Source organism: Salvelinus alpinus, chromosome 30 (assembly GCF_045679555.1).
Source record: "Salvelinus alpinus chromosome 30, SLU_Salpinus.1, whole genome shotgun sequence".
NCBI classification, from domain to species: Eukaryota; Metazoa; Chordata; class Actinopteri; order Salmoniformes; family Salmonidae; genus Salvelinus; species Salvelinus alpinus.
The window spans coordinates 36598765-36619703 of NC_092115.1; the positions used below are offsets into that span (position 1 = coordinate 36598765).

The 20939-nt window shown below is 41.6% G+C and overlaps 1 protein-coding gene and 2 long non-coding RNA genes across 3 annotated transcripts; 1 reads left to right on the forward strand and 2 right to left on the reverse strand.

The window, feature by feature from the left end:
• Positions 1–1650: 1650 nt before the first annotated feature.
• On the reverse strand, positions 1651–11803 carry LOC139560376 (zinc finger protein 572-like). Its single transcript, XM_071377085.1, has 4 exons — positions 11446–11803; positions 5073–5173; positions 4801–4915; positions 1651–3285 (listed from the first exon to the last, which is right to left on the reverse strand). The coding sequence occupies exons 1-4, from the start codon at positions 11657–11659 to the stop codon at positions 2138–2140; spliced, it is 1578 nt and encodes a 525-aa protein (XP_071233186.1). The 5' UTR covers positions 11660–11803; the 3' UTR covers positions 1651–2137.
• Positions 11804–12076: 273 nt separating this feature from the next.
• On the forward strand, positions 12077–14475 carry LOC139560383 (uncharacterized). Its single transcript, XR_011671926.1, has 3 exons — positions 12077–12185; positions 13981–14112; positions 14200–14475. It is a non-coding gene; the product is annotated as an uncharacterized lncRNA (long non-coding RNA).
• On the reverse strand, positions 12511–13258 carry LOC139560381 (uncharacterized). Its single transcript, XR_011671925.1, has 3 exons — positions 13132–13258; positions 12767–12894; positions 12511–12643 (listed from the first exon to the last, which is right to left on the reverse strand). It is a non-coding gene; the product is annotated as an uncharacterized lncRNA (long non-coding RNA).
• Positions 14476–20939: the final 6464 nt, after the last annotated feature.

Sequence of the window (20939 nt, forward strand, 5' to 3'; positions counted from 1 at the left end):
CAAACACCACAAACTTACCTTCGTTTCTGTGTGTCGGATGACACCTGTCATGGCTCTATCCTGAGGGAGGATCAAAGATGCCAGATCAGCTTGGAAAATGGCTGACAGATTTCCAAACCCCCCCCCCCCCCCCCCTCTCCCACAGGAGAGGTGACGGGGGAGTTATGCCGATTTTGACACCTTAACACCCGGTCAACAATATTGTGTCCTGCAAAAGGGTATTTCCTGCCCTGCAGTATTGGGAAAGGAATGTGCTTTGTGTAGATAGAGACTTTTGTCGCCAAAACCTTTTTGCCCAGAAAGTGAATAAGGGAACAATATTTATAAGATAGGAATGTTAAGAGTGGTCAGTGGGGATCTAAAGAATAATCATGTCATATTGTTTATTATATTGTGATGTCATTAAGAATGGTATAACAAACTAACTGTAACTCGGAAAGGGTACGCAATCAATTTATCAAGTTTACATCTAAATGTTATATAAAGTATGAGAGTATTTTGGTTAAGATATAAATGTGATTTTAGTCTTCTAATTGTTTTTCATAACTTTTTCCCAGTCAGTAACCACGCCCAAGTGAGCACAGACAATGTGTCGGCGTGATGGAATGCCCCCTTTTTACCCAAGGATAAAAGCCTTGGTAACGAAATGTACAAGCAGACCAGCCGACAAAGCGCAAGCTCAACGTTACAAATGTTTGAACCTCTACAGACCAGGAAACGTGAGACGTTAGTCCATACGTTTGAAATGGTGAGAAACTCAAAGTTTTAATCTTAACACAAGAAGATGAACTCACTAGACCTAATATCAGTCATGTAAAGTAGTCTACAACATTTTACTAAAGACGCGAGGTGGGAAGAGGAATCCCCTCTCAGACAACCCAAGTATCTATTCTAACAAACACTCCAAGACGAGCTGAGTCTCAAACTTTGAGAAAGTGGTTCAACAGAGACAACGATCAAGAACAGCTGCAACATCGACAGCATCCTGACTGGTTGCATCACTGCCTGGTACGGCAATTGCTAAGCCTCCAACCGCAAGGCACTACAGAGGGTAGTGCATACGGCTCAGTACATCACTGGGGATAAGCTGCCTGCCATCCAGGACCTTTACACCAGGCGGTGTCAGAGGAAGGCCCTGAAAATTGTCAAAGACCCCAGCCACCCCAGCCATAGACTGTTCTCTCTACTACTGCATGGCAAGCAGTACCGGAGTGCCAAGTCTAAGACAAAAAGGCTTCTCAACAGTTTTTACCCCCAAGCCATAAGACTCCTGAACAGGTCATTGATTTGATTTGATCTTACATTCAGATTATCAGTTTTATACAGTAGCGGTGTAGAGTCAGGTTAGACAATGTACACAGTAAAAAAGTGTTGTTTCTAGATGTCAAATGTAAAGCTGTATGAGCATGTATAGCCTATTATACTGAAACAAATATTTAATTGCCAAGTTTTGAGTTGACATAACTTAACATTTTAAGGCAGCAGAGTAACGTGAAAATATAACTTGGGAAATCATGTTGTTATTAACCTGACCCGATATGACACTGTCCCTTATGGCATGAAGTGACATCCCTGAGAGACAAACACTAACTAAACAATACATACTTAATGGCTCCTATAAATGGTTGATCTAAAAGCGCAGATCAAGTCTTTCATTAAATCAATTTTATTGAATATAGCATGTTTTTTTTAATGATTTTGTGGTACAAAACACAATGCTACCTGTTGTAAATAGGTTGTCTTACAGTCAGAAAATACACTATCACAATTTCTTTTTTTTTAATCTGTGCGTTTTGGATCAATCAATTCATTTTCTGACTGATTACAATTTGCATTTGGTGTCCTGAGGTTTCTTATGATCTATTTTAACATAATAAATGCAATCATTTAGGAATTTATTATGGAACATTTATATAATTGAAATATCAACGATCAGAATGACCGTCATGGCCATTCTAGTAGTTATGGAATTCCGTCACTCTGTGTGTTAAAATGAAAGTGAGGAGCCGTCAACAGTTAAACATGAAAACCATTTCACAAATAAATTGGGAGGAAAAGCTTGTCAAAATGTCTCAAAATACCTTCTGTAACACATTTTCACATAGAAAGTGTTATAGAAACATCATGCAATTATGCTCTATTTGTTCCATTTCGTCTGAGACAACATTAAACTTGTGTGTGGATCCCCAGGGTATGATGGTACAACATATTGAGATAATGGACTCTCTCCTATGTGAGTTCTCTGATGTGACTTCATACTGGAGCGCTGGGTGAAGCATTTCCCACACTGTGTGCACTCGTAGGGCTTCTCCCCGCTGTGGACCACAGCATGTCTGATCAGGTTGCACTGCTTGGTGAAACTCCTGCCACACTGTTCGCAGGTGTACGGTTTCTCTCCGGTGTGACTTCGGAGGTGTTCTTTGAGCTGGCTGAAACGCTGGAAGCTCTTCCCACAGAAGGTGCAGCTGAAACGCCTCTCAGTGGTGCCACCCGACCTCCACTGAGTCCTCATTCTCTTCACCTTGTTAAAACTACTGCGACTCAGGCTGTATCCAGAGAAGGTGGAGGTGGTGGCCATGTTTGACCCTGTCATGCACTCACTCATTCTCACTGTTGATTCTGAAGCCCTGTGCTGATGCTGCCTTGGCTGTAGAGCTAAACTATTTCCATCATTATTTGAGTTCAGCATCTCACTGCTCTGTCCTTCTGGCATCTGTTGTCTAGTCTCATCAGCCAATGTCCTGACATGTCTTTTCATGTGTGCTGCTGTACTGAACATGTTAGCATGTGGTTTCCCTCTAGAAGAGTGAACCGATGGCCCTACACCATCTGTCATAGTAGGAAGGGATGGCAGCCCACTGTGAGATGGAAAAATTGAGATATTCTGAGAGTACCCTTCTGTGGAATGAAAGGAGAAATCTGGGTGGCCATCAGGGTCAGTTTCTCTGCCTGGATCCACAGAGGTCCACCGCTGCCCATCAGTCTCATCCATGACAAACTGGTCAGGTCCTGCCAGGGCCGTGGTCTGATCCAGCTCCTCCTCTTTCTCATCCTTCACCATCACTAGCTCTTGTGAGTCCTCGTCCTCGGCTGGGCGGTGCTGCTCTGTCCTGAACACCTTTGACTTCTCTGCAGATGTGAGCCGGGATGTGCCTGGTTCCTTTGGACCATCAGAATTGGGGTAATGTTCCACCGAGTCTTCAGGAGATATGTTGGGTTGTGGGATGAAGTCCTCAAAGTGCCGTTGCTCAAAGGATGGTGGTTGCCCAGGCTTGGAACCAGACTCTAAAGATTTGGGATAAACATGAAAGAAACATTCAAAAAGACACTTAACCCTTTACACTTGTGGGATTTGGCCTATATGAATAGGGCTAAATTTAAATGTTTTTTACAAAGATTCATATGTCTTTGTAAAAAACATGCATAAGCATGGTAGCACTTGAAAGGGAGCAGTTTGGAGATTATGGGGAAATTATTACACTAAAGTTGAGGATACAACATTTCACCTGACACAAGACTGAATCCAAACATTACACTCTTGATTTTGTGTGCATTTTACATTTACTGTACTTTTTGCCACATTTGTTGATAACAAAATCAGAAAATGTTCTGGATACATTCAGTAACATGATAAGAATATTCCTGGAAATATGGGGTAGGTGCAACATAAAACAGAAAATTGACAAGGGTTTGACTGAGAGGACTAACTGGTGTCTCCAAGTGGCCACACTCCTCTCCAAAGTGTACACAGTTCCTAAGTCATATAAATACACTTTCATGACTCAAAGAAGAGTCTTCAACTATAAGGTGCTTTGAGGAACTAGAACAAGCACACTTGTAGTTGTTTTGTTTATAACACAGCCCTGCATCCCCGCCTTCACACAATTAATGTTGTTGTTTACCTAATCCAAAACCTGCCCATTTTAAATTACAATCTGGGTCAGCTGGGCATCATTTGAAAGTTTGTTATATTGCCAACATGATCAGCTAAGTTATAAAATACAATCTTACAGTGTTAGGCTTTCACAAGGGAATTCAGAGAAACATACCGTCATTTTGGTGCGCATAGAAAGGAGTAATGAGTGCATTCAGGTGCGTGTTCTGTGCCAGATTTTCTTCACAATAGACCAAAAGAATAGGCTCATTCTGTTCAGAACAACCCAGGGTATGACGCCATGTCATCTTGTAACTGTACATCAAATATAGTGATCGTAAATGATGACACTGTATATGACATGGGTTTTATGATACGGAAATGTGAAGTGCACATTTGGACTCACAAGTGTTTGGCTTGCTTGTATCAATGCCGTATGTATTATAATCCTCTACGTCTCATCTTTCAAAATACATTGAGTCCTCTTAATATACAGCGTTTCACTCAGACAACAACAAATGTGCAAAGGTTTGACAATTAGCGGGAGGGATAGGGGCAACAACTTGTCGCGTGCGGTGCTCATGTTCAGAACGGCTGTCAGTCAAAACACATACAGCACTGTGAAGCGGCGCAGAGCCTGAGATCTGACGTCATTTATAGCATGTTACTGGGCAGCCACTACGTTCCAATTTAGGCACTTATCAGTGCCAAAATCTGCCATTTTCAACCCGTATAGAGGTACGAGTGTAAAGGGCTACCAGTAGCAAACCATGACGGCTTTGTAAGGGACTGTGTGTGTATGTGCACTCCATATGGCAGAAAATAAAACGCCCAACACCAATGTAGCAACTTGCAACGTGTATAACACCACACCCACACAGTCTTCCATAGACAGACAGAGCAGTACCCCTTATGGTCGCACCCACCCTCTCCAGTGATCATGAGCTCTTCCTGAGGGTCAGTCTTCCAAACGTCCTCTGCCGTCTCCTCATCTTTGATCAGTATGGGTTCAGTCTCCACTCTCTGCTCCACATATGTAGGCTGTAAGAGGGGACCGAAGTTATTACTCTGAACACACCATATCTAACCCTTTTTGATTTTAATGAATCACACAAACTGTAAATTCTCCTGATATTCCAATAACAGAATTGATCCAAGAGGTCAGGTCTCTGTAATTGTAAAAGGTAATGTATCACACCTGGGGTTGAGAGTCCTCTTCAACAGCCATCTCTCCATCTCTCCACTGTGAGCAAATCCTCTGCTTGTTCAAAACAATCTTGACTGGATATGAAGATCTCTCTGATGCCATGGGGTAAAAAAAATTAAATATTGTATTCAGTTAAATATTATGGCTATTCACACATTTGGGTTTTGCATAAGCAAACAAATGATCTAGCTCCACCTTGTTACAGCGGTGATATGTGAATGCTTCTATACAGCCGGTACACATTAGCTAATATAAAGCACAGCAGCCACATTTTGAACTAAGCTGTTCTTGGCGCCACTTCGTTCCCAATTCGGGAGAAAAGTCTATCTTAAAGATGTCCCTGTCCAATTGTAGATGGTTCTCCAAAAAAACAGAAAAATATTAAATACACATTTTACACTGAATTTCAGCTGCCAGACACATGTAGAAGTAGATGACAGAGAGTTGCATAGAATGATACAGTATGTATTAACCCTAGATGATTGACAGCGGGCTCTGTTGAAGCCACCACAGAGCCATTTTGGTACTCTTCCTCTAGTGTAAAAAAATATATTTTGGAAGCTATAGAAAGGCCTATTGCACTGTTTATATCTCAATATTAAATCATTTCTGGGTAACAAGTAAGTACCTTACTGTAATTGTTTTCTAATTTAAAAAAAATCTTAGCTAAGAGCAATTTCTCAAGCAAGAACTTTGCTAGGACTGTCAGAGTAGTCTGAGTAGAGGAGAAAACTGAAAACTAGCTGATTTTGGCAGAGAGGTTTGGAACTTTCTCATTGGTCTAACTAATTTACTGCCTGTTGATGCCACCAGGCAGGCCAAAACTCCATCCCACCAAAACAGGCTGAAATTTCTTTTCGAATGGGTCTTACACTAAAACAGCATTATCATAATTTTCACAATTTCACAGTATTTTTCCAACCTCATAGTGTGGAAATATATATAGATCACAGGAAAATCAAGTTTTGGACTGCACTGTGTCTTTAATGTCTATATTAGCTATGACAATTATATTCTATTGCAGACACCTTAATGCAGGGATCATCAACTAGATTCAGCCACGGGCCAATTTGTTATTGAGCAGATGGTCGTGGGGGCAGATTTGTTTAAATATTTTGTTTATGTTGACCGCAAACTGACCGCAAGAAGCCTAAACAGATATAATATAATTTTTATTTTTTATTTTTATTTTTTATAAATTTTACCCCATTTTCTCCCCAATTTTCGTGGTATCCAATCGCTAGTAATTACTATCTTGTCTCATCGCTACAACTCCCGTACGGGCTCGGGAGAGACGAAGGTCGAAAGCCATGCGTCCTCCGAAGCACAACCCAACCAAGCCGCACTGCTTCTTTAACACAGCGCGCCTCCAACCCGGAAGCCAGCCGCACCAATGTGTCGGAGGAAACACCGTGTACCTGGCCCCCTTGGTTAGCGCGCACTGCGCCCGCCCCGCCACAGGAGTCGCTGGAGCGCGATGAGACAAGGATATCCCTACCGGCCAAACCCTCCCTAACCCGGACGACGCTATGCCAATTGTGCGTCGCCCCACGGACCTCCCGGTCGCGGCCGGCTGCGACAGAGCCTGGGCGCGAACCCAGAGACTGTGTCTGTCCTGGCACTGCAGGATTTGAGTCGCTGGCGGCGTAGTGTGTTACTGATGGTAGGCTTTGTTACTTTGGTCCCAGCTCTCTGCAGATCATTCACTAGGTCCCCCCGTGTGGTTCTGGGATTTTTGCTCACCGTTCTTGTGATCATTTTGACCCCACGGGGTGAGATCTTGCGTGGAGCCCCAGATCGAGGGAGATTGTCAATGGTCTTGTATGTCTTCCATTTCCTAATAATTGCTCCCACAGTTGATTTCTTCAAACCAAGCTGCTTACCTATTGCAGATTCAGTCTTCCCAGCCTGGTGCAGGTCTACAATTTTGTTTCTGGTGTCCTTTGACAGCTCTTTGGCCTTGGCCATAGTGTTGTTTGGAGTGTGACTGTTTGAGGTTGTGGACAGGTGTCTTTTATACTGATAACAAGTTCAAACAGGTGCCATTAATACAGGTAACGAGTGGAGGACAGAGGAGCCTCTTAAAGAAGTTACAGGTCTGTGAGAGCCAGAAATCTTGCTTGTTTGTAGGTGACCAAATACTTATTTTCCACCATAATTAGCAAATAAATTCATTAAAAATCCTACAATGTGATTTTTTTCTTCTCATTTTGTCTGTCATAGTTGAAGTGTACCTATGATGAAAATTACAGGCCTCTCTCATCTTTTTAAGTGGGAGAACTTGCACAATTGGTGGCTGACTAAATACTTTTTTGCCCCACTGTACATATATATACATACACACACACACATATACATATATATATATTGTAAAGAAACAGCAGGGAGCAGGTCTCGAACCCTCAACCTTCTAGCCCGAGGTCCAGCGCGCTACCGACTGTGCCGCAAAAGCATGCTCAAGCGGCAGAGTCGATTTCTGCGCTTATAAACCCAGGGTCTTTACACTACTCCCTTCTTTCAAAGAGCACGTCCTCGCGCTAGCTTGCGACTCTATGTCTTACAGGAACGCGCTCACCGGCCAAGCACACGCACTGTCGTGGATGCAAGGTCCGATCACTTCTGACACCAATGTAATGAAACAGCAGGGAGCAGGTCTCGAACCCTCAACCTTCTAGCCCGAAGTCCGGCGCGCTATCGACTGTGCCGCATAAGCATGCTCAAGCGGCAGAGTCGATTTCCGCGCTTATAAACCCAGGGTCTTTACAATATATATATACACATACATACGTGTATGTGTGTGTATATGTATATATAACATATATACATACACACATATATATATATATATATATATATATATACACATACATATATACACTTTTATATATATATATATATATATATATATACACATACACACACATATGTGTATATATACACATATGTGTATATATATATATATACACACATTACATATATATATATATATATATATATATATGTGTGTATATATATATATATAATGTATAAATGTATTTGGCTAAGGTGTATGTAAACTTCCGACTTAGACAGTACTAATGTTACATGTCATTTTGTACTTGAAATTTATAGAAATACTGTAGAATTCCATTCATTCCTATGGAGGACTACTCGGTTTCCATTATATTCTATATAAGGGGTTACCAAACTTTTTCACTTAGGCCCCCCTTCAAGCATTGGGGAACATCCCATACCCCCGCCTGCGCGCGCGTGCCATGTCTATTTCTATGGGCACAAGGAATGTTCACGACACAAACTGTTCACACCCCTCTTGCAGGTAGAAAGAAATCTTTGGTGGTTTAAACCTTATTTCCTGCAATTCTATAGATTTTGCCATGGGATGGAGATTTTTTGTTGTTGCCATTTTGAAGCTCATTTCATGCAATTCTACACATTTTGTCATGGGGTGCAGAGAAAAATGTTGCCGTTTTAAAGCTAATTTCCTGCTATTGTACACATTTTGCTATGTCTTATGTGTATTCATGTGATATTTGAGTTACTCAACCGTTACAACAAAATCAATGGGATAAAACACTAGCTAAATAACGTTAGCTGTCATGGGATAGTTGATCTGAATATTTCTGACAAGTTATAAATAGCTCTCTAAGGTCTGCAATGACTGACATGACAAGAGGAACACTGCTGATGTAATACCTAGTTTCGAAATTGCACCTTGTGCATTCTACTATTACAACTTTCAAGAGTAGGTTGAAAGCCGGGTATAGAATAATGATTTGTATAAACCCTGGATTACTGACATGGGGCGCTGTATTGAAGCCCCCGTCAGTCATCTTGGCACTTGGCACAGCCATCTTGGCATTCCTCCTCAATTGTAAAAGAAAATATTTTGGAAGCTATAGAAATGCATCTATTAATGTCTACATTCGTTTTTGGCACGTTTATTCTATTACAGACACCTTCATGCACACTTTTAAATGATATTATGAGCTAAATATACAAATAAATAAAAATATTGAAATAAAGTCCTTATGCTGCAATCCCGGAAACGGGATCGATATGACAACAGCCAGTGAAAGTGCAGGGCGCCAAATTCAAAAAACAGAAATCTCATAATTAAAATTCCTCAGACATACATGTGTTTTATACCATTTTAAAAGGTAATCTTGTTGTTAATCCCACCAAAGTGTCCGATTTCAAATATGCTTTTCAGCGAAAGCACTACAAACGATTATGTTAGGTCACACCAAACCACAATAAGCACAGCCATTTTTCCAGCGAAAGATAGCAGTCACAAAAAGCACAAATAGAGATCAAATGAATCACTAACCTTTGATGATCTTCATCAGATGACACTCATAGGACTTCATGTCACACAATACATGCATGTTTTGTTTGATAAAGTTCATATTTATATTTTAAAAATCTGAGTTTACATTGGCGCGTTACATTCACTAGTTCCAAAAACATCCAGTGATAGTGCATAGCCACATCGATTCAACAGAAATACTCATCATAAATGTAGATGATAATACAAGTTATACACATGGAATTATAGATATACCTCTCCTTAATGCAACCGCTGTGTCATATTTCAAAAGAACTTTACGGAAAAAGCAAACCATGCAATAATCTGAGACGGAGCTCAGAACAAGAGTCAAATTAGCCGCCATGTTGGAGTCAACAGAAACCAGAAATTACATGATAAATATTCCCTTACCTTTGATGATCTTCATCACAATGCACTCCCAGGAATCCCAGGTCCACAATAAATGCTTGATTTGTTCGATAATGTCCGTTATTTATGTCCAATTAGCTACTTTGGTTAGCGCGTTTGGTAAACAATTCCAAAGTCACAAAGCGTGTTCACTAAAACGTGACGAAATGTCCAAAAGTTCCGTAACAGTCAGTAGAAACATGTCAAACGATGTATTGAATCAATCTTTAGAATGTTGTTAACATACATCTTGAATAACGTTCCAACCGGAGAATTACATTGACTTCAGTTGAGCGACGGAACGGAGCTGCCTCTCACGTGAACGCGCATGGTCAAAGCGTGGTCACCTCATTGCAGTGGTTACTCATTCCTGTCTCCTTCGGCCCCCTTTCACAGTGGAGACATCAGACAAAGTTCTACAGACTGTTGACATCTAGTGGAAGCCGTAGGAAGTGCAAACTCATTCATATCTCGCTGTGATTTCAATGGGATCTTGGTTGAAAATCGACCAGCCTCAGAATTTCCACTTCCTGTTTCGATTTTTTCTCAGGTTTTTGCCTGCCAGTGTATTAGCCCTCCAGTCCAGTGATGATCCATGGCAATGAGTTCTGTTATACTCACAGACATAATTCAAACAGTTTTAGAAACTTCAGAGTGTTTTCTATCCAATACTAATAATAACATGCATATATTAGCAACTATGACTGAGGAGCAGGCCGTTTACTCTGGGCACCTCTGTGCACCTTTCATCCAAGCTACTCAATACTGCCCCTGCAGCCATAAGAAGTTAAAGTTGTTTTGGGAGAGTACTAATGTTACTGCCCCACCACAGCAAAAAAAGACATTCCATTCATTCCTATGGACGACTGCTCCTACTAGGGAGTGCCAATATAACGACCGGTAGCATCAAAGCCCCTCAATGGCCAATAAATAACATCAGCAATCCAGGGTTTATATAAATCATCATCACTGGAAACTAGTGATGACCGGACTGTCACTAGTTAACACAGCCACAAAGTCATAATTATGGCTAAACCCCGGCCATTTCTACAATTTATTATGTTAAAATTAGATGTTAACCCTAGCCACACTGCTATCATTATGCCTAATCTCAAATGATGACCAGAATGCTACATTTTTAAGGTAATTTTGATTTTGTGGATGTGTTATCTAGTGGAAACCTGGGGAATGCCAATATTACGGCCGGTGGCTTCAAAGCCTTTCATTGGCCATTACATAGCATCCGCAATTCAGGATTTAAACACATCTGAGAATATTCAGAAAGATATATTAAATCCACGTTTTGTATCGAGTGAGAAATACCTTTTGCGTGTGTGTTTTGGTCGCACTGAAACAGTGCAAAACAGAGATCTACACACATGCAAAAGGAATTTCTACCTCGATACAAAACTTGCATTTCATATTTTTCTGAATATTCTGTTTTTTGGAGAACGACTTGCAACTGGATACGGACATTTATATGATACCATTTTCTCCCCGAATCGAGAACAGAGAAACTATCGCCAAAAACAGGTTAGTTGAAAAATTGCCTACTATGATTTACACTAGCTAATGTGTAACGGATTTAACTTAACGTTTAAGAATCATTCACATATCACCGTAGTAAAAGTATATACAAAAATCTACTACCTTTTCTCCTGACTCGTCCTCGCGTCTTCTTCAGCTCGCCCTCCATCATTTGACACTTCCTTTTCAGTCCATCAATATCTCGCTGGCTTTGGGTAATTTCCAAACGTATAACTGCACAGCTATCATCAACACGTTTGTTTATTTCTGCTACAGCTGCTTTAGCCAAAACCTCCATAATGGATACCAACTGCGCCTGAAAATTGCAGCTTGCCATCTTGTCCAATCCAAATTACAGATTTGTATTCTCAATGTGAAGTAAATAGTCTAGTATTTCAACGCTAATGTTCAATAAAGAATCCGTAGATGTTAATAAACTGCAACAATGTTTCAAGTGGGAGATGCGTGCGCAAATGCACACGTGACGTAAGTAAATATTACCGTAAATAAGAGAGTGCAACAGCCCTTAAAATTAGTACATTTAGGGTAATCATATCTATTGAATAAAGAATTCAGATCGTAAAACGCATTCTCCATTTAGTGAAAATATATGGCTACGTGTAGGGGAGAGTGCAGAGCAATGCAGGTTGCTGTGGTTATTAACGCATAAAAAGCCTACATTTAGGGCTCCCGAGTGGCGCAGCGGCACTGCATCTCACAGCCAAAAAATTAAATTTGCCTTCCCTAATATGTCATGCGCCCAAATACTGACCTGCCGTAATCATGTTGTGACATTGAGCTAGAAATGGATGAGTCTAGTGGGGGAAAAGGTGGCTGGATAACTGCAGTGACTGTGGAGGGAGGTAGCTACACTGCAGTACAATGACACTCACATACTCATACACATTTTGATACATCTTGTGAATCATCTGTAAACAAGTTGTTAAATGAATGATTTATTAACTGCACTGTTATTATGTGTCCTGTTGGTGGTGTGTGGAGATTCCAAGGGGAATATGTGGTTCATGGGTTAACTATTGATTAAATTAGTGTTTAATGAGGGTTTTAGTTGTTGATCTTCAACTAGTCTGACCTGAGGCGGAGGCCAGATAAGAATAGTTTTTTGCCAGTGCCAGGATGGGGCCTTGTTGCACCCTAAAACGTCCCAGCAGCACCATGCTTGCCTCTCCCTCCTGTATCCTCCACACCCTTAGCCGTTGATCCCTGCCCCGAGATACCAGTAGCTTGGGCTCCTCTGCAGCCAGCCAAATCAGGTAGAGGATGGACACCCATAGATCCTCGCTAGCCCACGTCCTCTAATCTACACAATAGGGTTGGGGTGGTTTCATTAGTTCTTAATCACTGATGTTGTGTTCAGTGATGTATTTAATTAATTTAGTTAATTGGCTTACAGAGTTGTTGGCAAACTTTTAAAACCATATACCTGATTTAAGACTCAAGGGTTTCAACCCATCACCATGGTAACACACTGCTGCATAACACCCAGTGACAGCCACACAGAGAAGCGGGCTCCGTGGTTGACATCTTCTTTCCCTTCTGAACAATGGACTCCTGTCAAAGCAAACAACTACAATAAAGAAGTGATTTTTGAACATCCGAGTGACAGAAATGGACATTGACGAACTTCTGAAAGATGAGTGTAACGGCATATCTTGGGTTCTCCAAACACATTCACCGAGCGGCTCAGACCACCTGACCATAATTGGACCTGTGGAGGAAGTTGAGGGAGAAGTAAAAAGTGTACATTTCAAAATATATATGTGTGTGTGTGTGTAAAGCATCTCTCACTGTGTGGTCCGAGCCAGCACTCAGGAGTTTGGTCCCTTCCAGCAGGAAAGTGAGCACCTCGCAGGAAAGTGAGCACCTCTGTAGATCTGCTGTGAGCCTGGTAGCAGCCCATGCAGATAGAGGCTGGAACTGACCACAGCCTCACCTCTCCAGACAGCCAGTGCACAGCAGAGAGGAGGAGGGAAAGAAGGACAGATTGCGTACTGACCTCTGATGACCAGAGAGAGTCTGGGAGGGAGGAAGGAAGGAGGAATTAGAATTAGGAAAGGAAGGTTGTGTTAAAAAACGAGGGCGAAAGAAGTTAACAGTGTGACACACATCTCTGCTCCCAATATGTCCTTCATTCGACTCACCGTAACTTCACCCTTCAGCCAGTACTCCACAGATGCACAGCTCCATCCCAACACCCCACAAGATGACCTTCGGGTTCAAAGGTAACACAGTTCAGAGGTCTAGGGCTCAACAGGGCTGTGACCAGACTGGCCTTTGGAGATGACCACACATGTGGAGCATTACATATATAACATTAACAGTTCAAACTAATGGGTGACGTAGTAATCAGAGCGACTGGCATTGTCTTAATGTGAGACTCACTTTAAGGCTTAAGTCAAGGGACAAAGTTGCAAGGTGCTTCCCGTCTGCACTAACGTCACTTCCTGTTATTTTGTTTGAGTGGCCATCAATAAGGGTTGTCCGTAGAAAGATGAGAGAGTTGACCATTTTGCATGTGTCTGCAGGATCTGAATTACGTAATCCCATATTTCTAAAGCTATTGTATATGGCAATGTGTATTGGCCTGGGAGAGTCTTTTTTTTAGAAGTCTTATCCCAAACATTCTTTCACCTGCAGCCACTCAACGTCCCACAACTCAATCCGTCCATCAAATGAAGTAGTTCCCATAAGCCCTTACCTAAGGAAGATGCATCCAGAGATGCGATCACAGCTGCTCACCAGTGACCTCACTTCCTGTTAACGGCCAAGGTAATGTGCAATTTGAAACTTACATATAGTCAGTAGTAAGTCCTTTCCTAGTTTGTCAGGTCAGTAACATATTGTTTTTATTGACAGAGGCCAGAAATGTACCTGTCTTGTCTTTTTGGATGAGGTGGACGGTCCCCTGTCCAGTCCCTACTGCCATATCCCCAGCCCCTGGACTCAGAGGGGAAGATGGAAACCAGCTCACTGTGATTAGAGACCACAATAATCTCTAATATCGTCACAACTAGGGCAATAAACAATATAACAACCTCTGAGGTAGCTAAGACATATCACAGGTCAATATGGCCTGTAATAACATTGCGGTAAAAATCACTTACACAAACAGCATAAAGATAAGCTACTGTACCTGTTCTCCGGTTGAGTATCTTGTTAATCTTTTAGCCACCTCATCACATACACCCCTTTTCCTCCAATTCCCATCATGCCTTGTGCCCAGGCGTAAGCGGGAGTGTGGTGGGGCTTGTTGAGAGCTTGCTGCAGAAACAGGGCTGGTCAGGAGGGGAGCACGGTGCTGCAGGAACCTCACACAACCCGTCAGACCACTCTGGGCATCCTCTGACATGGGGTCTTTACAGGAAAAGGAGAGGAAGACTTAACTCAGGGTTTTCTGTCTAGAGAGACTTTGCTATACAGATAGAAACAGGTAGAAAATTATAAATTCTATTACCTGAAGATTCCGATGAGCCAATACCTTCAGACTCAAACCTCTTGCCTGCAGAGGAGAGAATGATAAAAGAGGAGATGAAAAGCTGTTATAGAAAACCGATCATAGTTGCCTGGACAGAGAGGTGACTTACTAAACAAGCTGTAGGTTTCCAGGAGATGATGCAGGAGGCCATGGCGCACCTTGACAAACAGGAAATGTTAACTGGAAAGCAGGGAACGTGTAGTGCCTTCCACTGGCCTTTCATCTGACCAAAGACAGACTGCCAGGAAGTCATTTGGGCCGTGACAGAGGGATGGATCAATCAGGCTGCAGAAGAACAAGAAAGAGATTAACTGTGTTTACGTTCAATTTCCTACCATTCTCCATTCAACAGTGTATAATCACTCATTTCCTCCCCTAATGACACAAACAGGGAGGCAAGCTTACCAAATAAGTTGCAGAAAAACTCCTGTGAACAACAAGCTAATACTTTTCAATTCAATGATGTGTGGTCAGTGTCCAGAGCAGCAAGATACAGTATTATTCCCGCATGTGCCTGTGCAATATCTGGCTACAGAAAAAACAGGTGCTCTCACAGTCTGTTTATTTCTGTAGGACTCTTTATTAATGATCATATGATCACATGCTCTTCCCGGGAGAGCCTATGGGCGCCTTTATGTTGCTTTTGTCAGTAAGCATGTTGAGAAGTACCTGTAAGTAACCATTTCACCGTTAGTCTACACAAAACATGTGACAAATAAAATGTGATTTGATTTGAAATAACAGAATTTGATTCAATCACATGAAGCACAAAACACTCACTATACAGAAAATGATTAGACTATACATATGCATCATTCAGTTTACCTAAGTTATTGGGTAAACAATATGAAAAGGATTAGACTACATGTACATAAATTCACATCTTGGATGCAGTCTCCAGTTCGTATTAGCTTATACTTCAGTGGGGATAACTGGGCCCAAAATCTGTCTTCTCCAGCAGGTGGCGTTTTAATTTTTTTCGCTCACCAAGCAAGGAGTTTTTGAATGGAGATCAATGAGTGTCGAATTTGGTTAACTAAAAATGTAATGGCTTATTTGCTACAGGGCCTTAAAAAAGTATTCACACACCTTGACTTTTTCCACATTTTGTTGTGGTACAGCCTGATTTTTTTTTTATAGATTTTTTTGTCACTAGCCTATACACAATAACCCATAATGTCAAAGTGGAATTATATTTTTCGATTTTTTAAAATAAATACATTAAAAATGTAAAGCTGAAATGTCTTGAGTCAATAAGTTTTCAACCCCTTTGTTATGGCAAGCCTAACTAAGTTCAGGAGTAAACATTTGCTTAACAAGTCACATAAGTTACATGGACTCACTCTTGTGTGCAACAATAGTGTTTAATAACATGATTTTTTTGAACGACCACCTCATCTCTGTACCCTACACATACAATTATCTGTAAGGTCCCTCAGTCTAGAAGTGAATTTCAAACACAGATTCAACTACAAAGACCAGGGAGGTTTTCCCATGCCTCACAAAGAAAGGCACCTATTGGTAGATGGGTAAAACATAAAAAAGCAGACATTGAATATCCCTTTGAGCATGGTGAAGTTATTAATTACACGTTGGATGGTGCATCAATACACCCAGTCACTTTAAAGATTAATGCGTTCTTCCTAACTTAGTTGCCGGAGAGGAAGGAAACTGCTCAGGATTTCACCATGATGCCAGTTACAGAGTTTAATGGCTGTGATCAACAACATTGTAGTTACTCCACAATATGAACCTAATTGGCAGAGTGAAAGGAAGAAAGCTTGTACAGAATAGCAATTAACTTTTTGTCTTGAATACAAAGTTTTGTGGTTGGGGCAAATCCAATACAACACATTACTGAGTACCACTCTCCATATTTTCAAGCATAATGGTGGCTGCATCATGTTATGGGTGTGCTTGTAATAGTTAAGGACTGGGGAGTTTTTCAGGATAAAAAAGAAACGGAATGGAGCTAAGCACAGGCAAAATCCTAGAGGAAAACCTGGTTCAGTCTGCTTTTCACCAGACAATAACCAAAAACACAAGGCCAAATCTACACTGGAGTTGCTTACCAAGAAGACAGGGAATGTTCCTGAGCGGCCAAGTTACAGTTTTGACTTAAATCTGCTTGAAAATCTATGGCAAGATCTGAAAATGGTTGTCTAGCAATGATCAACAACCAAATTGACAAAGCTTGAATTTTAAGAAAAAAGTGAAAGCTCTTAGAGACCTACCCGGAAAGACTCACAGTTGTAATCACTGCCAAAGGTGATTCTAACATGTAATGACTTAGGGGGTTGAATACTTATCTAATCAAGATATACAGTATTTTTTACCTGAATTAGGGCCAGACTAGTTACCATACCAATCAGAGACAACGATAAACAGCTGCCTCTGATTGGGAACCATATCAGGCCACCATAGACATACAAATCACCTAGACCTACAAAAACCCTAGACATACAAAAACCCCTAGACAATACAAAACTAATGTACCTACCCTAGTCACACCCTGACCTAACCAAAATATAAAGAAAACAAAGATATCTCAGGTCAGGGAGTGACATCGTGCTGAATTTCAGCCTAAACTGAGCTCCTTTACTCATAGATTTTTCTTTGTACTTCCAATTTTTTCGCCATTTGTTTGCCATGTGTCCTTGATAAAAATAGCCTTCATTCCAATGCATTAGATTTATCTGTTGATTTATCATTGTTGCTTTTGTCAGTCAGCTTTTTGAGTGCCCATTGCTTTGTTTTTCAGGTGCGAGTGGGTACTGCTGTTCTACGTGCCATCCTTTGCCAGAAGTAGTAGACCATTTATTTAGCTTTACTATATTCTTTGAATATTTGTTTTCTTTACTGGATCACCCGATGATTGTTGGCAATATCACTAGACAACTGGCCTACAGCCAGACACCAATGCGCATCCAATCCATCGAAGCACATAGAAAAGTTATATTTCTAAGATAGCTGTTGGGATGGTGTAAATAAAACTAGGCTGATTACACGCTGCAATGGATATTCCAACCCTGAGCTCCAGCCTGCTCTGCTCCTTCAAACACATTTTTGTGTGCTGCTTAACAAATGGCTGTGCTGTGTAAGGCTACGATGGCAGTTCAGGAGGAGGGTCAAATTGTTTCTTCCTAAAATAATTTTAGATTAGGCCTAGTCCAAAAAAAATGCACTATCTTGCGCATGGACTAGCCTATAGCCTATGTTCTGTTAAGTTTGACAACTTTAATAGCTATAATTGATTTTATTTTAAAAAACAATGTTTGTTGCCATTGATGTATTTATCAGTTATCAAAATCATAATCAAATTGTATTTGTGACATGCACTGAATACAACAGGTGTAGACCTTACAGTGAAATGCTTAGTTTTAAGAAAAAATAAGTTAAGTAAAAAAATAGATAAAATAGATAAAAATAACAGTAACAAATAATTAAAGAGCAGCAGTAAAATAACAACAGCGAGGCTATATACAGGGGGTACCGGTACAGAGTCAATGTGTGGGGGCACCGGTTAGTTGAGTTCATTGAGGTAATATGTACATGTAGGTAGAGTTAAAGTTAGTTAATAAACAGAGAGTAGCAGCAGTGTAAAGGGGGGGGGGGGGGGCGACGACAATGCAAATAGTCTGGGTAGCCATTTGATTAGCTGTTCAGGAGTCTTATGGCTTGGGGGTAGAAGCTGTTAAGAAGTCTTTTGGACCTAGACTTGGCACTCTGGTACCGTGCGGTAGCAGACAGAACAGTCTATGACTAGGGTGGCTGGAGTCTTTGACAATTTTTAGGGCCTTCCTCTGACACCGCCTGGTATAGAGGTCCTGGATGGCAGGAAGCTTGGCCCCAGTGATGTACTGGGCCGTACACACTACCCTCTGTAGTGACTTGCGGTCGGAGGCCGAGCAGTTGCCATACCAGGCAGTGATGCAACCAGTCAGGATGCTCTCGATGGTGCAGCTGTAGAACATTTTGAGGATCTGAGGACCCATGCCAAATCTTTTCAGTCTCCTGAGGGGGACTAGGCTTTGTTGGAGTCGTGCCTTGCAATGCAGTCATGAGTGAACAGGGATTACAGGAGGGAACTGAGCATGCACCCCTGAGGGGCCCCTGTGTTGAGGATCAGCGTGGCAGATGTGTTGTTACCTACCCTTACCACCTGGGGCAGCCCGTCAGGAAGTCCAGGATCCAGTTGCCGAGGGAGGTGTTTAGTCCCAGGGTCCTTAGCTTAGTGATGAACTTTGAGGGCACTATGGTGTTCAAGGCTGAGCTTTAGTCAATGAATAGCATTCTCACATAGGTGTTCCTTTTGTCCAGGTGGGAAAGGGCAGTGCGGAGTGCAATAGAGATTGCATCATCTGTGGATCTGTTGGGGCGGTATGCAAACTGATATTTAGAAGCTCTTTTCGGTCATAAGAGACGGTGGCAGAAACATTATGTACAAAATAAGTTACAAATAATGCAAAAAAACACACACAACAGCACAATTGGTTAGGGGACCGTAAAACAGCAGTCATCTCCTCCGGCGCCATTATTCCAGTTATTGACCTCACAATAAGCCAGATTCGAGTAACTTACATTGTGGTGCTGAAACTTGAAGCAGCAGCAACAGCACAATCAATCGGAAATGTACAGCTCATGGTGCTGAAAGTAGGTATAATTCATTTCACCGTCTTAATTTTAATTAGATGTTACTAACAACAAGAGGGCTTTGTGTTGGAGCCCATTTCTTCCTATTTAAGAAATAAGAGGTAGGTCTACCTGTTTGACAGATGAAATTAGGCTACAGGCTGCTATACAGTGGGGCAAAAAAGTATTTAGTCAGCCACCAATTGTGCAAGTTCTCCCACTTAAAAAGATGAGAGAGGCCTGTAATTTTCATCATATGTACACTTCAACTATGACAGACAAAATGAGAAAAAAAATCCAGAAAATCACATTGTAGGATTTTTTATGAATTTATTTGCAAATTATGGTGGAAAATAAGTATTTGGTCAATAACAAAAGTTTATCTCAATACTTTGTTATATACCCTTTGTTGGCAATGACAGAGGTCAAATGTTTTCTGTAAGTCTTCACAAGGTTTTCACACACTGTTGCTGGTATTTTGGCCCATTCCTCCATGCAGATCTCCTCTAGAGCAGTGATATTTTGGGGCTGTTGCTGGGCAACACAGACTTTCAACTCCCTCCAAAGATTTTCTATGGGGTTGAGATCTGGAGACTGGCTAGAACACTCCAGGACCTTGTTTTGCTTCTTACGAAGCCACTCCTTCGTTGCCCGGGCGGTGTGTTTGGGATCATTGTCATGCTGAAAGACCCAGCCACGTTTCATCTTCAATGCCCTTGCTGATGGAAGGAGGTTTTCACTCAAAATCTCACGATACATGGCCCCATTCATTCTTTCTTTTACACGGATCAGTCGTCCTGGTCCCTTTGCAGAAAAACAGCCCCAAAGCATGATGTTTCCACCCCCATGCTTCACAGTAGGTATGGTGTTCTTTGGATGCAACTCAGCATTCTTTGTTCTCCAAACACGACGAGTTGAGTTTTTACCAAAAAGTTCTATTTTGGTTTCATCTGACCATATGACATTCTCCCAATCTTCTTCTGGATCATCCAAATGCTCTCTAGCAAACTTCAGACGGGCCTGGACATGTACTGGCTTAAGCAGGGGGACACGTCTGGCACTGCAGGATTTGAGTCCCTGGCGGCGTAGTGTGTTACTGATGGTAGGCTTTGTTACTTTGGTCCCAGCTCTCTGCAGGTCATTCACTAGGTCCCCCCGTGTGGTTCTGGGATTTTTGCTCACCAGGGTGAGATCTTGCGTGGAGCCCCAGATCGAGGGAGATTATCAGTGGTCTTGTATGTCTTCCATTTCCTAATAATTGCTCCCACAGTTGATTTCTTCAAACCAAGCTGCTTACCTATTGCAGATTCAGTCTTCCCAGCCTGGTGCAGGTCTACAATTTTGTTTCTGGTGTCCTTTGACAGCGCTTTGGTCTTGGCCATAGTGGAGTTTGGAGTGTGACTGTTTGAGGTTGTGGACAGGTGTATTTTATACTGATAACAAGTTCAAACAGGTGCCATTAATACAGGTAACGAGTGGAGGACAGAGG